At 46.5% G+C, this 20,897-nt stretch overlaps 1 protein-coding gene across 2 annotated transcripts in view; it reads right to left on the reverse strand.

Annotated features, from left to right (window-relative positions):
• sgcd (sarcoglycan, delta (dystrophin-associated glycoprotein)) overlaps positions 1–20,897 on the reverse strand; it is a 130,658-nt gene that overhangs the window by 80,489 nt on the left and 29,272 nt on the right. For both annotated transcript variants that reach the window (XM_076022424.1, XM_076022425.1), the window contains exon 3: positions 13,468–13,572. In XM_076022424.1, the coding sequence (XP_075878539.1) occupies positions 13,468–13,515 (48 nt within the window). In that variant the 5' untranslated portion in view covers positions 13,516–13,572. The remainder of the gene's footprint in view (positions 1–13,467; positions 13,573–20,897) is intronic.

Here is a 20,897-nt window from a genome sequence, read left to right on the forward strand (position 1 = left end):
CAGGCTAGCAGCTTGTTCCCAGTCGCATTCCGTTTTGGGACAGTGACAGTGTTGGCTTTACACAGAAGACGGAAGGTGCAGTATCATCCTGAGAGGCCAGCTTGGAGCATTGTTGACCTCCCTCTAGTCGCTGGTTGCAAAAACATCACCATCATACACCCCTTTCCGTATAAGTAGTTGGGAAATGAACAAAACGTTTTAATGAGCCCCAATAATGTTGTCAATGATTGCAAAATGTTGCTGGTGGTTTTTTTTTTGGCTTATTATTAAATTTGAATCATTTTGTTGTGTTTGACGGTTCTTATGGTTTGGAATTCCTGCTGAAATATCCACTGGGGGAAGTACACACGTATCGTTAAAATTAATGTGTGTTTACGACAGCATGCGGGGCACCGCCTGCTCTCCGTCCTGATTGATTACGTATAAAATAATGTGGCTGATCTCGCAGCACGGCTCACTTCATTATTAAGCTTTTGGTTTTTTTTTTCTCCTTTTTTCATTTGTTTATCCCATCTTGGAGACCAAGTAACGATTTTTCTCGGGAGCCCACTAATGAGCTGGACGGGGCCTCACAAATGTTTATGAGCCCAGATACAGTTTTATACTTTTAAAGAAAACACACACAGATCTGAGTAACAGGGCACATTTAAATGAACTTAAACATAACAGCTGGCGGCACAGCGCAGCAGCATGATGCAGATGAAGAAACAGTTTGAGTCCTGCCTCCGCTTCATCACAACCTTTTCAAAAAAAAAAGTTTTGCCGGCGTGTCTCAGAAAATTCGCATCAATTGAATTTGCATCAATTTGAGCAAAGACGGAACAAAAAAAAAAAAGAAGCAAAAAACAAACATAAAATCAATTAAGACTGCAAATCATCCGCATTACCGACAGTTCAGGACTGAATTCAACCAGAAATAAAACTTTTATCGGATCAGTCAGCTTCCTTTGAGGTCAAAGAGGGTGAAGCCACTAAATCAGTTTTGACAGGCTTGTCTTTGCTTCTTCATTTTCCCTCCAACATTTTTTCCCGCAGTCGTGCTACATGGCCGAGGCAAATCACACAGAGTTCAGCACCTGGTCGGGATGGCGTGCCGTTGTGATGTCACAGCGTGGAGACAGCGGGCGACTAATGATGCGGTTATCAACAGCGGCGGAGGATGGAGAGCCGCACACAGTATTATTATCCACTTGGAAAACATGATGGATTCCATGCCGGCTCGGCTGTTATGAGATTCTCTGTAGCCCAGCCGATATTGCCTCCAAAATGCAGGGTTGCAGGATATTGGCTCGAAACGAGTGTTGTGTGTAAATAACAATAATAATACTAAAAAAGAAGGAGGAGACAGAGTTGAAGCCTGTGTTCCTACAACTGACTCGCAAGTCGCCATTGAGAGGGACGGAGATGTCGTTCCAGAACTGTTCAGATGTTCTCATCAGCAGCGGTGCCGACTGCAGCCGATTGGACAGGAAGGAGATGCAGCCAGCCTGTTCACATTCATCAACATTCATGTTGTCACCTAAAAGGCCCGGGACCTGGTGGTCACAAGGAGCGTCACACACAATGCCGTTACTCTACAGAGTCTGCTCTACTACTACTACTACTGCTACTTTACAGTTACTTTACTGTCAACAGGAAATGTGCTGGCCGAGTCTTTTCAATCTCTAACAATTAATAAAATTCTTCTTCATTTCTTTTTCTTCTTATGGCTCCCCTGTATGTGGGTATATGTTTCTGGAGAGGTTCTTCAACCTGCTCGCTCATTCTCTTAGAGTCCAGGATGAAAAAACAAAGGTCTTAAAGTGGGCGAAAAGCAGCAACGGCCATTTTTAATAACTATTTTTATATTTACGACTGTTGGCTCCAAAATTCTCGCACTAAATTTTTAATAAGGGAAGGAAGACTTTAATTGCATCCGCACTAAAAAAAATGAAGAGTACGGTCGGCGATATTGTTAATACGGCAGATTCACTTTTGAGGATGAGCAGCAAAGGTGCGAACAGGATAATAAATCACTGCAGGAGGTGCGAGTGAAAAGCCGGGCACTTCCTTTGTGTTGGAAAATATCAAGAGTAGGGACTTTTATCTTTTTTTTTTTTTCTCTCTCTCTCTTTTGTAAAGCAGCCGACAGGCCTCATTTCCTCGCCGGGTCCCTTCCTCCTCCTCCTCCTCCTGCTCCTCCTCCTCCTCCTCTTCCGCCATCCTCATCCTCACACCACCACTTCCAGCAGCGGCGTGATGGATGAGCCGCTTCAGACGGAGCAATAAAACAATTATTCCTGTGCTCCGTCTCTGTCAGCGCTCCTTCTCAAAGAGTTCACTATTGCCAAAGAAAAGAGGCTGGCACTCGGAGCGGTCTTCATCTGAATCACGGCCCCGGCGGCCCGGGCAATTCTCGAAAATCATCTCCGAGCACCTGGAGTTGCTGCTGTTTAGTTGAGAGGCTGCGGTGAGACCAAACATGACAGACAGTCACTTTATTCCTTAGTTGGGGGCCAGTGAAGAGAGTTTCAGAAAAAACGGGAGCAGAAAGTGAAAACAAGGTGCAATTATATTTGGCTTTTATAATGATACTGTCACTAAAGATATAAAGAGAAATTCTTGAAATAAGCAATTAAAAAATCTGATGCGACAAACTCCATTGTTGGGATCAAAATCACAGACATGGAGTGAAAATATTATATATATATTTAAAGGGCACCTATGATGCTTTTCCACTCTTCTGAGCTTTAAAAACTGTTACAATGTTGAACTCTATCGTCAAACGATCTCGATATCGTCAAATAATGACGTTCATGCGTTTGGACCCTGCAAATAGTTGGGCATGGTTCTAAACGCTCTGTTCACGGAGAACACTGGGCATGGAATGACGCCATTGTGTTTTTTCGGTGTCAGGGAAATTAAAAAATATAAAATAAAAAATACCGAGCGACTACCGAAGCACCAAGGACCACAACCGTCGGAGAGGAGCGAACAGAGAAAATGTTGGAGGTTTGTTCAGCCTAATGCGGATGCGATGGAACACCGGCCTGCAGCCAGACCCCTCTCGTCCGGTCGGCAACGGGAGTGAGACGGGCTCGACTCGGCCCCCTGGTGAACGACGAGAGAATAGTCAGCCACGGCAATATTTGAAAACATGTATGAGGACTGTGAGTGTATTGTGACCTCAAGCAACATTAGTTTTAAGACTACTTGCAACGTACAACCGCTGAATCATGTTGATGAACTGTTAGCCACCGCCGCTAACTCCGTGCTCTGCTTGTTAAGTGTGTTGTGTTCGCTGGCAGCCAAACTGAAGAGGCAGCGATTCTGACTCGCAAGTTCCGCTCCTTATAGCGACGTTCACGCTGCCAGCATGGTAACATGGGTTGTATAGAGCTCTTCCTGCTTTGTGCTTGGTGTGGACGTAAGTTGTGCAGATATTTTTGTCTAATAATAAACGACTCTATGACTGAAGTGATCGTTTCAGCGTCCATATTTTCTCTGCTCGGACAGTGTTTTGATACAAGTCAACAGTATGAAACAAAATCATTCTAAGCCCTATTAAAATGTCTCGCAAAAATACAAAACAAAAACACGGTCAGTCAGTACAGTAAAGTAAAATATATTTCCGGGGACACGGAAGGCACAAAAAACGTCCAGGGACCTTCGGTCCGCCTTGCGGCCGTAACTCAGCCCGCGCTGGGTCCTTAAGAAGCTGGATTAGCCGCTAAACAGCTGCTAAAGGGTGAAGTGTTTAAATTGTGCCTGTTTCGTAAAGTTTGCCGTTTCCTCTTCACTCCCGCACCGGCAAACTGAGGAAGTGAGGCTCAGCAGCGACGAAGAGTGTGACCCTGGGCGGGGGCGTGCACCGGCGAGGCTGGAGTGGAGTGAAGTGAAACAGAGTGTTTTCGCGGGACGCAGTAAATACGAGGAAACGAGCCGCGAGATACGCAAATCTAAAAAGCTTTCAGCGCGGAAAATCGTGCGTTGCTGCTCTGGAGGGGCCAGATATCAAATACAAAAGCCCGAAAATTAGTATAATAGGTGACCTTTAAATTATATAAGTGATAAATATCTAAAATATCCAACAATACACTCATATGGTTATACTGTATTTCCTAGTAATATTTTTGTGTGCTGGTTTTGTCAGTCATGTAGCAGAAGTGACACTATAAGTGAGCGAGCCAAAGTGCTGCGATGATGTGTAGATGTTCCAGGAATCTCCATTGACATCAACTCAATTGCAAAGGAATGAATTTATCCCAAAGTCCAATGTCTGACAAGCACCTGTCTACCTGAGGGAGCATGAGAAGCAAATATGAACATCTCTGAAATTCCAGCTCCAGCCTCTTGTAAAAGGTATGTGAGGTAGCCCTCTAACACCTAAACAAACAATGCTTATTCTTGACCAAACTATCAGGCCTCAAGTCATGAAGCAGATAAGAGATCAACGTATTCATTCTTGAATTTAACCACTCCGATGAGAGCACAAGACAAGGCTCATAAAATGTGTGCCCACCCACCAGGTTACCCTTTCTTTACATCAGGGGTCCGTTAATAATTGCCTTTAAAACTGACCTTTTGTCTCGACCCAAGCAGACCTTGTATGAAAGAGGTCCGGCAGACAATACACCTGGCACCGCACAAACATGTGACAGCACAGCACTTTCAAAAGGATGCGGAGAGAAAAGTTTTCTCTGTCAGTTTCTCATGCGAAGTGGTAGCAGGGGATTTGGAATGGAGGACTGCAACAAAAGTGATTTACGTAAAGGTACATTGGAAGTAATGAGCTGACGTAGTGGTGTTGTGGAGCTGACAGGCTGCGAATGAACTGCTTCTCCGTAACGACTCCGGATAAAACTTAAAAACCAATCAGAGCAAATAATAATCATCATAATAAAAAATGTCGAGACACAAATTTAAAGGAGCCGAGCTGTTGAAACGTGACCCAGTGCTAGTAGCGAGAGAGAGATGAGCGAGAGAGAGAGAGCGAGAGAGAGAGAGAGAGAAAGAAAGAGAAAATGCTGCCTTCCCATTTCTCAGCGCTAATCCTGTTAGCACACGGAAGCAACTCTCATTACTGGGACATTATCAGCCTCTTCGCACATCTGCCGCGGAAATAAATAACACAAAACGGGGCGGGATTACGTATCAGAGGGAGAAGGAGAAGAAGAAGAAAAACAGTCATTTCTATTCATCACGCAGACGCGCAGTGGCTCTTTGCACCTGAAGCTGCGGCGCGAGCGAGTCGCTGAATTAGAGCCGAGGCTCCTGAGGAGGGACGTCGACAGGAGGAGCTCACAGCTCACAGCGTTCAGGGAACCTTTGCACCTCAACCTCTGCCTCTGAATATACGCGCAGACGCAAGTCGCTCAGCCTTGAATCCTGATTCTCTATCCGACCAGTTGCAGACAACCGCCAATGCAGAAATGCATCCTGGGAGATGCTTTGGCTGGCTGTTTCCTGTCGGCCATGTTAACCACACGTGCTGTTTTTCCCAGGACCTGTTTTCACATCCTGTCCTGGTTCTTTTTCATTCCATTGTCATATATTTTAATACACTTTATTTTCATCACTACATTAAGAAGTTTGTGAGTGTGACACTTGGTCGCCTCTCCGCCTTCTCCTTCATATAATTTGCAGTGCGTGCAGCTGCCCGCAGGGGGCTCGCAGCCTCACACGATGTCGGCCGTCAGTTACTTGATTTAGCGCCTTGTGAAGAAAAAAACCCAAACCTGCCATTTTGCATTTATTGTCTCTGTATTGAAAAATGTTACAGGTCTTTCTTCCCCATGTTTGTTTGTTTTCTCCTCTAGTTTCTTCTAATTTAGCTTCTCCGGCCCCCATTTTTCCCCTGGGAAAAGATGTTTTAAAAAGAATTTCTGCGTGCGCCCCTACCACTCGCTCTAAATTGTCCGTAGGTGTGCATGCGAGTGTGAATGGTTGTTTGTCTCTATGTGGCCCTGCGATGAACTGGCGACTTGTCCAGGGTACCACCCTGCCTTCGCCCTAAGACATCTGGGAGAGGCTCGAGCAGACCCCTGTGACCCTGAGCTCAGGAAGAAGCGGGAATTGAAGATGAATGAATGAATGCCCCTGCCGCGAACACGGTGTGCTGCTTTTTGCCCAGCAGGACATCTGGACGAAAAGTCTTCGTCAGACTTCCTTCGATCACTTCGCTCAATCTGTGGCTCCCGGGGTGGCAGGAGAGTCACCCTGCAGTTTTAATCTGAAGCTGCTGTGCATGAAACAGATCACGTGATGATAACGTGGCGAATGGTCGCAGTGGCGGCGAGCCAAGCGTCGCAACTCAGCAGAGCCACTAATGTATTCAGATCCCTCTCATCGTCGATAAGCCTCACTCACACACACACACACACACACACACACACACACACACACACACACACACACACACACACACTTACACACTGGAGAGCAGAAGCAACTGCTAAGTGCTCTAATTTCTTCACTCTGGTCACATTCAATTCTGCTGTTCTCTCTCCTCTTCACACGATGCGCGGCTTCATCTCCTCTTGCGGTGGAATCCTTTTTTTTTTTTTTTTAATTATATTGAAATAAATATATAATCTTCAAAAACCAAAATATCTATTTGCCACAGAGGGAATATGATTTTCCCCCATTGTGCTTTTAAGAAAATTGCAGCTATTCAGCCGACCGTCCTCCTCCCTGCCCCTCCCCTCGAGCACCGAGGCAAATTATCTGGAGCACTCAGAAAAAAAAAGAAACTCTTTCTGCAGCAAACATGACATAAAGTTACTGTTTCACTTTGAAGGACGTCCGACACTTGTGCCAGAATTAAATTAAAGTGGTGAGGTGCGACAGACAGGACGGAGGTGCACAGACAAAAGTAAAGCCAACTCCATTTTCTACCTGGAAGCTCTTTCGTCTGCGGGACTCCTGAAAAAAAAAAAACAGACCTAGTGGGGACATTTTTCCATCCCAGGAATTGAAAAAGTTTGTTTCCTGGCAAACTTGGTGGCTACAGCCGAGCTTGAACTTTCACTCGCAGGACTTTTTGGTGAAAAAAAAACTGATACTGCTAATGAGGCCATCCATTTGCTTGTTTGTTGCTGTTGCAGAAACCATTTTTCACTCAGCGTGTGAGGAACAACTGCACAACAACACCAACAACAAGAATTGTCTGCGGCGGTTGTATGGAGGCAGCAGACTTCCTGCTGCTCCTCAGCTGACTTTAATTAGAGTGTGTTTGTATGTGTGTGTGTGCGCGTGTGTGTGTGTGTGTGTGTGTGCGTGCGTGTGTGTACAGGCATGGGTGGCGGCCGACAAAGCGAACTGCGTTCTGAACATCTGTGAACTGGATAGACAACTGCGGCTGCCGTCCTGTCTCACCTCCTAGATGACCTTTGACCTCTTGCACAGCCACAGAGGACAGTGAGTCGAGGTCCGGAAGAGTACAGAACCTGTGGCATTGCCAGCCTGATCACGATGCTGTGCAAAAGGAAGTCGAAGCATGAAGGGAGGATGAGGCTGGAAACAGGAGGAGAACACGGAAGAATAAAGACACGCAGAGGTCGACGGCTTCGTATTCACGCAGAGAGATTTATGGTGCCCTGCGTCTGCTGTGTGGCACGGCGGCCGTCTAGCAGCCGGAGGAAGTATCGGCACCGTTTCAGGCTCGAGTGCATCCTGTGAAAGAGGAAGGTGGACGGCAGCGGAATACCAAGAGAGGATGACGACCTTTTCCTGAAAACAACCTCCGCCTTCTTCTGAGTCACGGCTGCCAAGACTGTGGTCTCACTGTCGTTTAACTGGGATCTCACTGGGATCACACTGGAGTCTTACTGGAATCTAACTGTAGTCTCACTGGACTCTCATTGAAGTCTCAATAGAGTATCACCGAAGTTTCACTGAAGTTAATTTTAGTCTCACTGGAGTCTCATTGAAGTCTCAATGGAGTTAATTTTAGTCTCACTAGAGTCTCACTGGAGTTAAACTGAAGTCTCAGTAGAGTCACACTGGAGTCTCAATGTAGTTTAACTGGAGTCTGACTGGAATCTTAGGCCCTGTTTGCACTTGGTCATTTCATGCGTTTTTCGTATTCCGATCGGCAAAAAACGCATGAAATGACCAAGTGCAAACAGTCCAAATCCGTTTTGACATCCGAATACCAAAACCATTTGGTGGTCGCATCGCATAAAAACGCATTCGTCACGGACGTGCGAACAGAATGCGAGCTCAGATGATGCTAATAAATTTCATTCCACATTAGCGTATTTTGTCAGCGGAGCAGCGGTCGCAGTTTCCCACATATGTGATTAAATGTGCGACGTTGCATCCGAAAATTTGCCAGCCACTGTTGATCCGAAAATAAAGTCGTCACCACTCTGTCCCACCAGTCGTTAACTCCTCGTTCGGATCCATACGCACGAGAATTAAAAAGTAGAATTAAAACGAGTGACTTGATATAGTCCGCAAACAGGAAGTTGATTCTTATTTGCTGTCATGTAAAACTCGCCATGGTTTTGCACTTTACTGCCCCCAGTCGTTAAAAAACGGAAATGACGCATGTTGCATTTGCATAGGTTCGGCGGGGGGCGGGGTGTGTGATGCGATCACAAGTGGCATGCTCGAGATGCATGTTAATGGCTAAGTGCGAACAGATGCTGCGAGATCCGTTCTCGTGATCCAATCACCCAAAACAGTTACAAGTGACCAAATGAAAACAGGGCCTTATTGGAGTCACAATGGGGTCTGGCTGGAGTCTCACTGGAGTCACACTAGGGTCTCACAGTAGTTTAACTGGAGTCTCACTGGAGTCACACTGGAGTCACACTGGAGTCTCACTGGAGTCTCACTGGAGTCACACTGGGGTCTCACTGGAGTGTCACTGGAGTCTCACTGGAGTCTCACTGGAGTCTCACTGGAGTCTCACTGGAGTCACACTGGAGTCACACTGGAGTCTCACTGGAGTCTCACTGGAGTCTCACAGTAGTTTAACTGGAGTCACACTGGAGTCACACAGTAGTTTAACTGGAGTCACACTGGAGTCACACTGGAGTCACACTGGAGTCTCACTGGAGTCTCACTGGAGTCACACTGGAGTCACACTGGAGTCACACTGGGGTCACACTGGGGTCTCACAGTAGTTTAACTGGAGTCACACTGGAGTCACACTGGAGTCTCACTGGAGTCACACTGGAGTCACACTGGAGTCACACTGGGGTCTCACAGTAGTTTAACTGGAGTCTCACTGGAGTCACAATGGAGTCACACTGGAGTCTCACTGGAGTCTCACTGGAGTCACACTGGGGTCACACTGGGGTCTCACAGTAGTTTAACTGGAGTCTCACTGGAGTCACAATGGAGTCACACTGAAGTCTCACTTGAGTCACACTGGAGTCTCACTGATATCTCACGGGAGACTCATTGGAGTCTCACTGGAGTCTCACTGAAGTCTCACTTGAGTCACACTGGAGTCTCACTGATATCTCACGGGAGACTCATTGGAGTCACACTGGAGTCACACTGGAGTCACACTGGAGTCACACTGGAGTCACACTGGAGTCTCACTGATATCTCACGGGAGACTCACTGGAGTCACACTGGAGTCTCACTGGAGTCACACTGGAGTCACACTGGAGTCACACTGGAGTCACACTGGGGTCTCACAGTAGTTTAACTGGAGTCACACTGGAGTCTCACTGGAGTCTCACTTGAGTCACACTGGAGTCCTACTGATATCTCACGGGAGACTCATTGGAGTCTCACTGGAGTCACACTGGAGTCACACTGGAGTCCTACTGATATCTCACGGGAGACTCATTGGAGTCTCACTGGAGTCTCATTGGAGTCTCACAGTAGTTTAACTGGAGTCACACTGGAGTCACACAGTAGTTTAACTGGAGTCACACTGGAGTCTCACTGGAGTCACACTGGGGTCACACTGGGGTCACACTGGAGTCACACTGGAGTCTCACTGGAGTCTCACTGGAGTCACACTGGAGTCACACTGGAGTCACACTGGAGTCACACTGGAGTCACACTGGGGTCACACTGGGGTCTCACAGTAGTTTAACTGGAGTCACACTGGAGTCACACTGGAGTCACACTGGGGTCTCACAGTAGTTTAACTGGAGTCTCACCGGAGTCACACTGGAGTCTCACTGGAGTCACACTGGAGTCTCACCAGAGTCTCACCGGAGTCTCACTGGAGTCTCACCGGAGTCTCACTGGAGTCACACTGGAGTCACACTGGAGTCACACTGGGGTCTCACTGGAGTCACACTGGAGTCTCACTGGAGTCACACTGGGGTCTCACTGGAGTCACACTGGAGTCACACTGGAGTCCTACTGATATCTCACGGGAGACTCATTGGAGTCACACTGGAGTCTCACTGGAGTCTCACTGAAGTCTCACTTGAGTCACACTGGAGTCTCACTGATATCTCACGGGAGACTCATTGGAGTCTCACTGGAGTCTCACTGAAGTCTCACTTGAGTCACACTGGAGTCTCACTGATATCTCACGGGAGACTCATTGGAGTCACACTGGAGTCACACTGGAGTCACACTGGAGTCTCACAGTAGTTTAACTGGAGTCACACTGGAGTCTCACTGGAGTCTCACTTGAGTCTCACTGATATCTCACGGGAGACTCATTGGAGTCACACTGGAGTCACACTGGAGTCACACTGGAGTCTCACTTGAGTCACACTGGAGTCCTACTGATATCTCACGGGAGACTCATTGGAGTCACACTGGAGTCTCACTGGAGTCACACTGGAGTCTCACTGGAGTCTCACTGGAGTCTCACTTGAGTCTCACTGATATCTCACGGGAGACTCATTGGAGTCACACTGGAGTCACACTGGAGTCACACTGGAGTCTCACTGGAGTCTCACTGGAGTCTCACTGATATCTCACGGGAGACTCATTGGAGTCACACTGGAGTCACACTGGAGTCACACTGGAGTCTCACTTGAGTCACACTGGAGTCCTACTGATATCTCACGGGAGACTCATTGGAGTCACACTGGAGTCTCACTGGAGTCTCACTGGAGTCTCACTGGAGTCTCACTTGAGTCACACTGGAGTCCTACTGATATCTCACGGGAGACTCATTGGAGTCTCACTGGAGTCTCACTGGAGTCACACTGGAGTCCTACTGATATCTCACGGGAGACTCATTGGAGTCTCACTGGAGTCACACTGGAGTTTCACTGAAGTATTACTGGAGTGAATGGAATCTCTCTGCAATATGACAGCTCAAAAGGGCGAAGCCAGCACCCAGTTGTGGGTGTGGCCACTAACCAGTGAGAGGTATCAGAGCTCTTTGTGACATCACACCAGAAAATTGAAGCAGGTGAAAATGACACTTCTCATTTCTGGGCAGCTCTCTGACAGGAGAGAGATAATAATAATTTTTTTACAAAGGAAAAAAACTGGTAAAGAGAATTTTGACGAGTGTGTTTTTTTTTTTTTTTTAAATTTCAAGTCATTAAAAAAACTTTTTCAACTTCAGCAACGTACAGCAAGTACAAGTTATTCTATTCAGTGTTATTATATTTTCACCAGTAATTCAGGGCAGTTTGATGTTGCAGCTGAAATGAAATGATGATATGAGAATTATTGAACAGTGTTCCAATGATTTAATAAGAAGACAACTCAGCCTCCAAGCGCTAACCTTCAACAGTAACCAACAAAAAAAAAACTTGGCAGTCGTGACTTTGAGTTTCACCAAACAACATGTCTCAAACCAAACAGGTGGCGGCTGTGAGAAGGGAGAAGCTGAGATGTGCCAACAAGAAGTGAGTGGCGGGGCAGGTCGCCCTGAAGGACAGACGGACGGCCCCCGTCATAAAGATGCGAGTGGAGGAGAGGCGTCGACACCTGTCTGTCCTCACACCCTGGCTGGCGGCTGCACCTCTAATAAAAGACAAGGCTCCGCCCCGCAAGGACACGGCGGCTTAAAGTTGTGTGAAAGTCGAAACCGAGAGTTTTATTTGTGTATTCCATGCCTGTGTGTGTGTGTGTGTGTGTGTGTGTGTGTGTGTGTGTCTGGAAGAGCTGCCGCTGCCACCAGCTGGCCACACCTTGACATGCAAGTGCAGTCAGGGGCTAGCGGCGTGAGCGTGGAGCCAGTCAGCGGGATTGGAGGCGGGACTGAGCTGCAGGGAATCACTGCTTGTTTGGGAGGCGCCGTTCGTCCTTGGAGCAAATGATTATTCATCAGGCCGCTAAAATCCAGTGACAGACCGACTAATAAGAACCAACAATCAGCCGGCGCTTAATTTCAGACCAATAAGTCATGCAAATGCACCGGCAGGACGTGCGTTCACGTCGTCTTCCTGCGGCCGGCGCCAAGTTTGGCTTTCGTCTCTCCTTTTTTTTCCCCCGCTGTCTGACTTTGCGTTTGACTTTGCCACCCTGTCCTTCTCCCAACTCCCCCAAACTCCCATCCCCCACCCCCGCCCTCATCTCCCGGTCGTGTCCAGATGAATTGCATTTCGTTGCATAATTTCTCTGTAAATTATCTGTATGTTTTTCATTTGCACAGCGGGAGAGCAAAGAAATCAATGAGGATCACCGAGCGGGAATCAGTGAGGCGGAGGACAGAGAGCCCAGTTGGCCGGTTGGTGGAGCGGGAGGGTGGAGGAGAACGACTCTAAAGCCTCGCGGAAGAACTTCCATCTTTTCATGGATAAAAGTTCTCCGGGAAACATGCAGAACAAGTGAAAAACATAAGGCAGATTTTGGGTTTGATCCTGCTGCGCAGTTACAACTGGGACAGACCCAGTGGGTGTGGTGGTTCCTTCTCAATGACCCCCCCCCACCTCCCCCTCCCCCGCTGCTGCTAGCCTGAGAGAGCTAAGGTCACCAGCTAGCAACATTTTACTGGCACTAAACCCCCCAAACAACAACAACAACAACAACCACAACAAGTCTGTTCAGGACACAATAGAAGGGTTTTTGGTGTGGTGTGCTTGGAGTCACACCAACAACTTGCAGCTCTGTCTGCTGCAAGCCTGTTTTTATTGCATAACTGCACCGTGAAACTAGTCGGAGGTCGTGTCCAGTTCAGGGAGATAGAGAGTTCGCGAGCATCAGACTGTTCAACCAGAGCATCCAAACACACAGAAACAGCTCCAACGTCCCAAACGCCAAAGCAAACAGCAGTGTCGGAGTCTGCGATTTCATCGGGGGAAAAAAAGGGAAACTCTCTGACTGAAAGTTTGTATTAATCACAGCCGGTAGTCAGAACCGCGGAAAGTCGTTACTCATCCAGCGGCACAGTGACGCGGACCCGGCAGAAACGGAGGGAAGTAGAGAAGGAGAGACGGATGAGATGATGGATGGAACAGGAAATTAATTAGGCTGCAGATTAATCAACAACAGTCGACGTGAAATAAGAAAGTAAACGGTCGGCAGTGGTGTGAAAAGAGCAGAGGAGGAGGAAGAAGAAGAAGAAGAAAAAGAAGAGGAGGAGTGTCGGCCACCTACATTTGTTCTGCATTTGTTCGACCCATCCGCCGGCCCGACCTCGTCCATGTGTGGACTGTCGCTCTACTCCATCGCCGGCCGTCTCGGAGCCTGTGTCATTCCCACCTGAAGCAGAAGAGAAAGCAAAGTGTCATTCCAATGCAATCAGAACACAACTGTTTGAGCTGGGTTAGGCCTTGCAGACCTTGCAGTTACACTGTTCCAGGCCTTGTTTGATGCTAACCATAGTAGCTACTGCTTGGGGCTACTGAGGGTGGTTCGGTGTTACGTAGCGTCGTGGTCTGGAGACGATTTGTGCTCCACGTGATGGATCAAAGGCTCCTATTCCTAAATACACACTTACTGATGCTCCCACAAAACATTGACAGCTTCTTGTGAACTAATTAGTGTAACACACATACACACACACACACACACATAGACCTACACACCAACAAAATGGCCATGACACCAACCACAGAGAGGCTGCAGAGGGAGCAGATGCTTCCAGATCCTGAAGGCTTCGTCTCGACTCTCGACTGCTGGAGTAAGTCGACGCCCACCAGACAAAAACAACCAAAAAAAGAGCCAATAAAACAAAGAGGATGTGATCCGCAGTGATCCGGCAGCAGGCCGAACACTTCCAGCAGGGATGTAGTCACTTCCATCCCTTCAAAGGCGGCAGTGTAAGCCGCAGGATTTGTCTGGGTCCCAACAGGACCTGAGCAGAAAACCGCCGTTGCCACCGGGATTCCAGCAGGGCAGGTGGTCCAACAGGACAGCGGCAGCAGCAAGGTGAAATAATCCTGCGCTCGCTGTGGAGCCCATTGTGATAACGGCCATAAAAGCCCCTTTTTTACAAGGTGTCACACGACCCAGGCCTTTTCTCTCTCTCTCTCTCTCTCTCTCTCTCTCCCATGTTTTAATTTGCAATGGTGAGCGAGCACGCTCTCAGTGGACGCAATTGCAAAAAAAGAAAAAACAGAAAGAGCAGGGACAACCCCCGACAGGGAGGAGAGAGACACAGAGAGAGAACAGATGTGCTTAAAACGACACCGTGCAGAGATTAAACACAGGAGTTAAATTACAGGTTTTATTCTCCAACATCATCAACATGCACAGGCAGACGGTCTCTCTTTTTTTTCAGTTTGATGCAGTTTTCAGGCTGGAGGCTGCAGAGACGTTTGCATCCTTCTTTAATATTGCAGAAATTGGGTGTAAAGGCCCCGATTTTAAATCTTAGGTCTTCATCAACACCCCAGAAAAAAAAAACCCTCTGGACACCCAGCAAAGGAGCAGGTTTACCCTTCTGTTTGCAGCCTCCTGCCAAAACTGATAGTATGTTGGGGAGAAGAAAAAAAACAAGGGGGTCTCAGAGGGGCAGAGTCAACACCTGGCTTGGCTGAGAGGTATGAGTGCCCTTTATGATATCACACAGAGCCAATGTTCAGAACGATGTGTTCTAGAACATAATGGGTGAAGAGTGGAGCCGAAAGCAAAAGAAGAAGAAGTGGTGGAGATGATGGATCATAAAATAAAATAGAAATTCCTTTTTGTACCACAGGGTTTATCGTTGTGAGCATGCAAACAAATATAAAAGTCCAATACAGAAACAAACTCAATATCAAAATACTTTTTACTCCTTTCCTGTCAGTTATTATGGGAAGTTTGACTCGGCTTCCATCCTGGAGCTCAGGAGACCAACTCGATATTGAAAATATTTGCCAGAGAATTCCTTCTGTTTCAAAAGGTTTTGCCACATCAGAGATTCACAAACGAATTGAAAAGATTTTTGTTGTTTATCATTAAAAAGACAAAATAAGAAAACTACATTCATGTAGTTCTTGTTCTCTGTGTTGCAACACAAGACAAAGTCGCTTTGCTGAAACATTCAGTTGTGAGCTGGCGGAAACAGTGCAGAGTGTGGCTGAATGTTGATGACTGAAATAAACTGCACTTACAGACCGAAGACTGATTCGTATGGAGCAACGGAGTACATCACAAATACACAGGTGTCCAAAAACCTTTTTCCACTGCTGTATCTACATGATTAAATGTGGAGCAATGGAATTTGAGCTTCTAATTATCAACAGTTTTCCTCAGAACGAGAGGGGGACCGTGAGAATTACGCCGCCGCCACATGCATGTGCAACAAATGAGGGGTTCAGAGGGGGGTGGGTTGTGGTGGTGGTGGTGGGAAGGGTGGGGGAGGGCGGAGGGGGGGCGGAGGGGGGATTAGGGGTGTGCACAGTCACCCGGTGTAATAGATTCAGATGTGCTTCGGCACGCCTGCCATTAATATCCATCAGATAGCGAATATATTCCCCTGCCCGGAACGCCGACCTGCGGGGATTAAATTATTCATCCGCCGATTTGCAGACGGAGCGGAGCAGCGCTCGACTGCAGAGAAGAAGAACGCAGTTGAGAAATACGGAGGGGGGTATGTATAAAAAAACAAAAAAACAAGAAACACCATCTGCTCGCTCGTTACTTATTCATTTCCCACATGACAAACGAGTGATTTTACAAACTTGGCGTTAAGGGAACTTAACGGCATCCGTAACGCCACCCCCCCCCCCCCGTGATACTCCTTCAGAATGCAGCCGAGCTGCAGCCAACCAACTAACCAACCAATCTACTGCTGACTTGTCCAGACCAAACACCACGTCATGTGGCGTGACAGACAGGAAGAGAGGAAGAGGTGAGAGAGTTGAGATACCTGAAACCAACCAACCAAATTAGCCAATTCACTCCCTGCTGGCTGACTGAGGTGGTGATAGCAACAACCGCTAGCAGTGCCAACACCACGTAGGCGAGTGAAGATACTTTATTTTGTCAAAGCCGAGAAGACGAGCAGACAGATGTCGGATGTGTATCTGCCACAGAAGACAAAGACTGTGTGTGTACAGCTGAAGCCGTCAATAATTAACCACAGCATTTTAGTGCGTCGCTACTGCTACTACTACTTCCTGAGTAACTCACCGCCCCAGAGAGATCTCAGCGCTTCATAGTAATAATGACGACATCAGTGATGATAATAGTCATACAAATAATAATTCAAAATAGTCCACACATAGAATATATTCAGAAAAAATTCAACATTTGACGTGACTCATTTCCTTTGGAGTTTATCCAGTGAGACACAGCAGATAAATGATGTAATTTACCTTTAAGTCAGTACTGGTTGCATCACACTAAGAGGATTATTTGCAACAGATGTGGGTTTGATTCGATGTCCCAAGATCACATACGAATGAAGTAAAAAAAAAAATAAATGAAAATGTCTCTTGGCTTTCCGACCGGCCTCCTTGTGTGTCTGATTGATTAAGGTTACAGTGAGGATTGGTCTCTGTTTGGTTAGGGTTAGGGTTCTCTGTTACAGAACACTAAGCCAATCAGGGACCGAAGGAGGCGGAGTATCACACAGCTGTCCACCACGTTGAAGTTTTTCATATTTTCATCCTTGTGTTGCTGTAGATGTTGAAATCCATCACACAGTGAATACTGATGGTTAGTCGCAAATCAAATCATAATAGCAATTTCAGTCAGAATAATCGCAAGTAAAAAATTTTCCCCAAAATGGGACAACCTTAGTCTGCGCTCTGCACAAAACTCATTAATCGATGAAGAAAATCCCCCCAAAAAACTTTCATTAGCAGTTATCAGCGCTGCAGACCTGGCAGTCACACTTCATGGATGAATTTGTCTTCCGTCAATGGCAGGAAGCCGGCAAATAAAAAACACAAGTGTCTCAGGAGGGCGCAGAAAGAAGTGAGTCACCCTGTGTAAGAAGGGAAGGCATTGGCTTGCTGAGATTGCTGAGATGACGCACTCCAAAAGAAAAAGGAAGAGGGTTTCTTATAGAAGGTTTCTTCTATTCATCATCCAAACAGAGGACCAGGTGAGGCCTAATGCTCAGGAAAAATCTGCGTCAAGCAAAAAAAGTCCATTACCTTCATTAAAATGTAATTTTATGGGTTCATAATCAAAGCTGCTAATGTGATTCGAGGCAAGTCAGGCAGCTCATTGTGTTTCCGCGCAAAGCTTTGCTTGACATTTTCTAATAATCAGTTTGCCCGAGGGCTCGGCTTCTGTTTTCCTTTTTGTCCCGCCAGAGAGCGAATCGTTACGGACGATGACTTTGACGACGATGATGATTAATTTAGGTGAAAACTGCAATTTGTTAGTACAGATTAACATTAGGAGGCATAATCTCAGAAACATTTTTCATTAGTGAAAAACAATGGCAGTGGTATTTTCCTTGGGCTTTGTTTTTTTTTTTTTTTTTTTTTTTTTTTATTGGAGAGCAGCTTTTGACCCAAATAAAGGCTTTTACCTACTTACTACTGAAATCTGCCTTTGTTTTGACAATTTAAGAAACTTTAGTATCTCAGGTAGGGTTGGGCACAACAATCTAATTAACAACAATACTGATATCAAGGTGAGTATTGGCATTGGATCGATATTTGCGTGATGAGATCAATATTTCTTCACAGCTTCTCTCCAAGTCTGTATAGTGTGTATAGAGTTTTTGTTGGGTTGTTGACATTGTTAGATTCATATTTTGTTTCATTGTTGCTTTTTTGTTATTTTGTTCTTAGTGCCTTTTTCTAAAACAATTTTATAAAGCTGAATTATTTTGTAATGTAGTTAGTTCATTAAAAACATGTTTAAATGCTTAAAATCCTCGTCCTGTCTTTCACCATGATTATAATTGACTGACTAAAGGCAAAAGCCTGTATTTCAAATACCCAGTACTGCCCACCATCGCAGCTCAATCGTTTTGACTTTAGAGGCAGATACACCGAAATGTTTTCATCCGATCCCCATCAGTCAGTCCAGCTCAAGTCTGTTCAGGTCCAGCAAACAGACTCAGCTCGACTCGAGTCGGGCTTCTGCAGCGCGAAAGACAAACGACCGGCGGGACTCGTGACTCGGCAGCGCGGCGGTGTTACAGAATAAAGCGTCCCCGGAGAAACGCGGGTGCCTCGCCACAGTCATTACTCTGCATCAGGAGCCGTGGCACCGTGGCGCCTCCCGAGGCATCATTGTATCGTCAACGGTAACAAATCACAGACCTCATCCTGCTCCTCTCTCTCTCTCTCTTCACTGAGGAACCCGCACAGCAAAGATCCAACAGGTGGAAGTAAAACCACAGAGGAATCTCTCTCTCTGTAACACACACACACACACACACACGCACACACGCACAGACTTCAAAGTGTTGTATTTCACATGGAAAAAGATCCAATACCAAATACGTTTTTAACCAAAGTATCTTATGATGAAAACCCCAAAATACCAGCAGCGAGCAGCGAGGACGTCGAGTTAAAACCTCCCACATGGAGCAGCGCAGCCAAACAGCCCACGGAGCTGAAGGCAGCTGCCGTGGGAAGGTGAGATCTTATCATCCACACATCTCAGGGGGAGAGAGAAAAAAAAACTATTGGGCAATTCGGCTCAAAAGAGAGGCCAATTTATTAAGGACGGTTTTCATTGCCTCGAATTACGCAGAGGCGATTAAAAAGCTGCTCTCTCCGCAGTCACTCCGGGATTCATTCACATTTGGCAGCAGCAGGGAAAACCAGCAGCCAGCCTGAAAGATCTGAACAGCAGAAAAGTCAAGAGGAAGGTGATTAAAATAAAATAAAAGAAATGAAGCAATCTTGAAGTATATAAGGCTCTCCCAATCCCCCAGATGAACACAAAGCAGAAATTGCTCCGCCAAACAAATTTTTCGCTGGGATTTAAGTCATCGGATGCCAAAGTGGATTAATTTTAAATTAAAACGTCATTTCGGGACAGAAAATAATAACGCTGTTCTGGGATCTCTGCAGTTTGTTGGAGAGCAGCACCCACGTTTGGGTTCAAACTGTACATAATTGAAATTGTTAATTTAGTCACGTCACGGCGGCGGTTAATTGGAGAACGGAACAATTCATTTTGCAGCATTTACGGGAGCGCAGCTCACACGGAGGCGACTTTTAAATCTCATTTATAGTAACGGCTGCACAAGTGAGTCCTGCAGAGCTAAACGGCAATTAGCTGCAGGCTTTGATTGAGCTCCGCCAATTGCGGCGCTCACCAAAGACCCAACGGTGCCCAGGGAACCTTATGACTTAGAAATAATGAATAAAAATAATGCAACTTTATTTCCTGATTGCAGCAAACTTATGAATAGCAGCATCTGAAGGAGGGCTATGTAGGTCAGGAGGGGGTGAGTCACCCATGACTGTTCATAACGGCAGTGGACTTCACCAGAGCGGCTGAGCAGGCTGACGGTGCTGGCTTCCAGGTTTTTAATGAAGAGCAACAAACCCTCTGACTATTGAGCTGAACATGCTTTCACAGCCAGCTCCTACAGCTGGCAGAGGTCAAAGATTTGGGCAATGTGCCCTTGAGGACCATAGTTTTTGAAACCGACCGACAAAGCCCAGTCTGAAAATGTTTGAGTGTCAAAATGGGACCACTCAAAGACTGAGTGAAATCGTGAAATAGTAGTATTTACGGCCAGACCTTGCAAAGTTGCTCCCTGAAATCGGAGAAGAAAACCTGGAGCGTGTGTATGAGCTCGCCAGCACTGCTGCTGTGACGAAAACAAGAAAGAAAAAAACTAGATATCGAGGTTCAGACGAGACTGCAGGGGGCGGTGTTTTCAATCGTTCTCACTCTGGAACCCGCATTCAATGAAGTGCGGCTTTCGCCTCTGAAAACTACGGCTCTGTTAAGACGGAAAATCTCATGAGAGAGTTTAATTGTTTACAGCGAGCCCAGGTGACTGCCGGAGGTGCAGGATGCCTGCAGAGCAAAGTGCAGCGTGCAGGAGAACTGAGGGAACAGTGCCGACACAGCCGCTGAACAGTGAAAACTCCAACTGTTGCCAAATCTTCTATTTTTGGTTTTTTACCTACAGCTGCACTTTTGCACTTTTTAAACAAGTTTTAATGAGTTCATAATTTTTTGCGTCCCTCCGGGTGGGACCCGATGTTTTGGTCATCAGCTTTTCACCAGGATTCCAGAGACGTAGCGGTGAGTTCAGCTGAGCTCTGTGCTTCTCCTCCTTCTTCTTCTCCGCCTTCTAATTACACCTTTTCCCGCTGTGGGTTTCACTGTCGCAGGTGAGGCGCAAACCGAGCGGACAACTCCCACTCTCCAGACACGTATCCATCTAAATATCGGTAGTATCGATACCAAGGTGAGGAATGGTACTTCGATACTTGGTTGATACCGGCAATCGGTTCTTGCGTTATGAGATTGACACTTTTGTTGCATTTTCTCTTCTTAATGTCTGGCTATTTTCAAAAAAGTGAAGTCAAAGTGAAGTAAAGTGAAAAAGAATGAAACAATCACTCTTTGATCGTTGTCAGGTGTTGGTGGACTCAAATGCACAACAACCACTGATGCAGTAGAAGGTGTTTATTGAATCGGAGAGGTCGGGCAGTCCAGGCTCT

This window comes from Nelusetta ayraudi, unplaced genomic scaffold, assembly GCF_046127955.1.
Source record: "Nelusetta ayraudi isolate G7.1 ecotype Tasmania unplaced genomic scaffold, CSIRO-AGI_Nayr_v1 ptg000011l, whole genome shotgun sequence".
NCBI classification, from domain to species: Eukaryota; Metazoa; Chordata; class Actinopteri; order Tetraodontiformes; family Monacanthidae; genus Nelusetta; species Nelusetta ayraudi.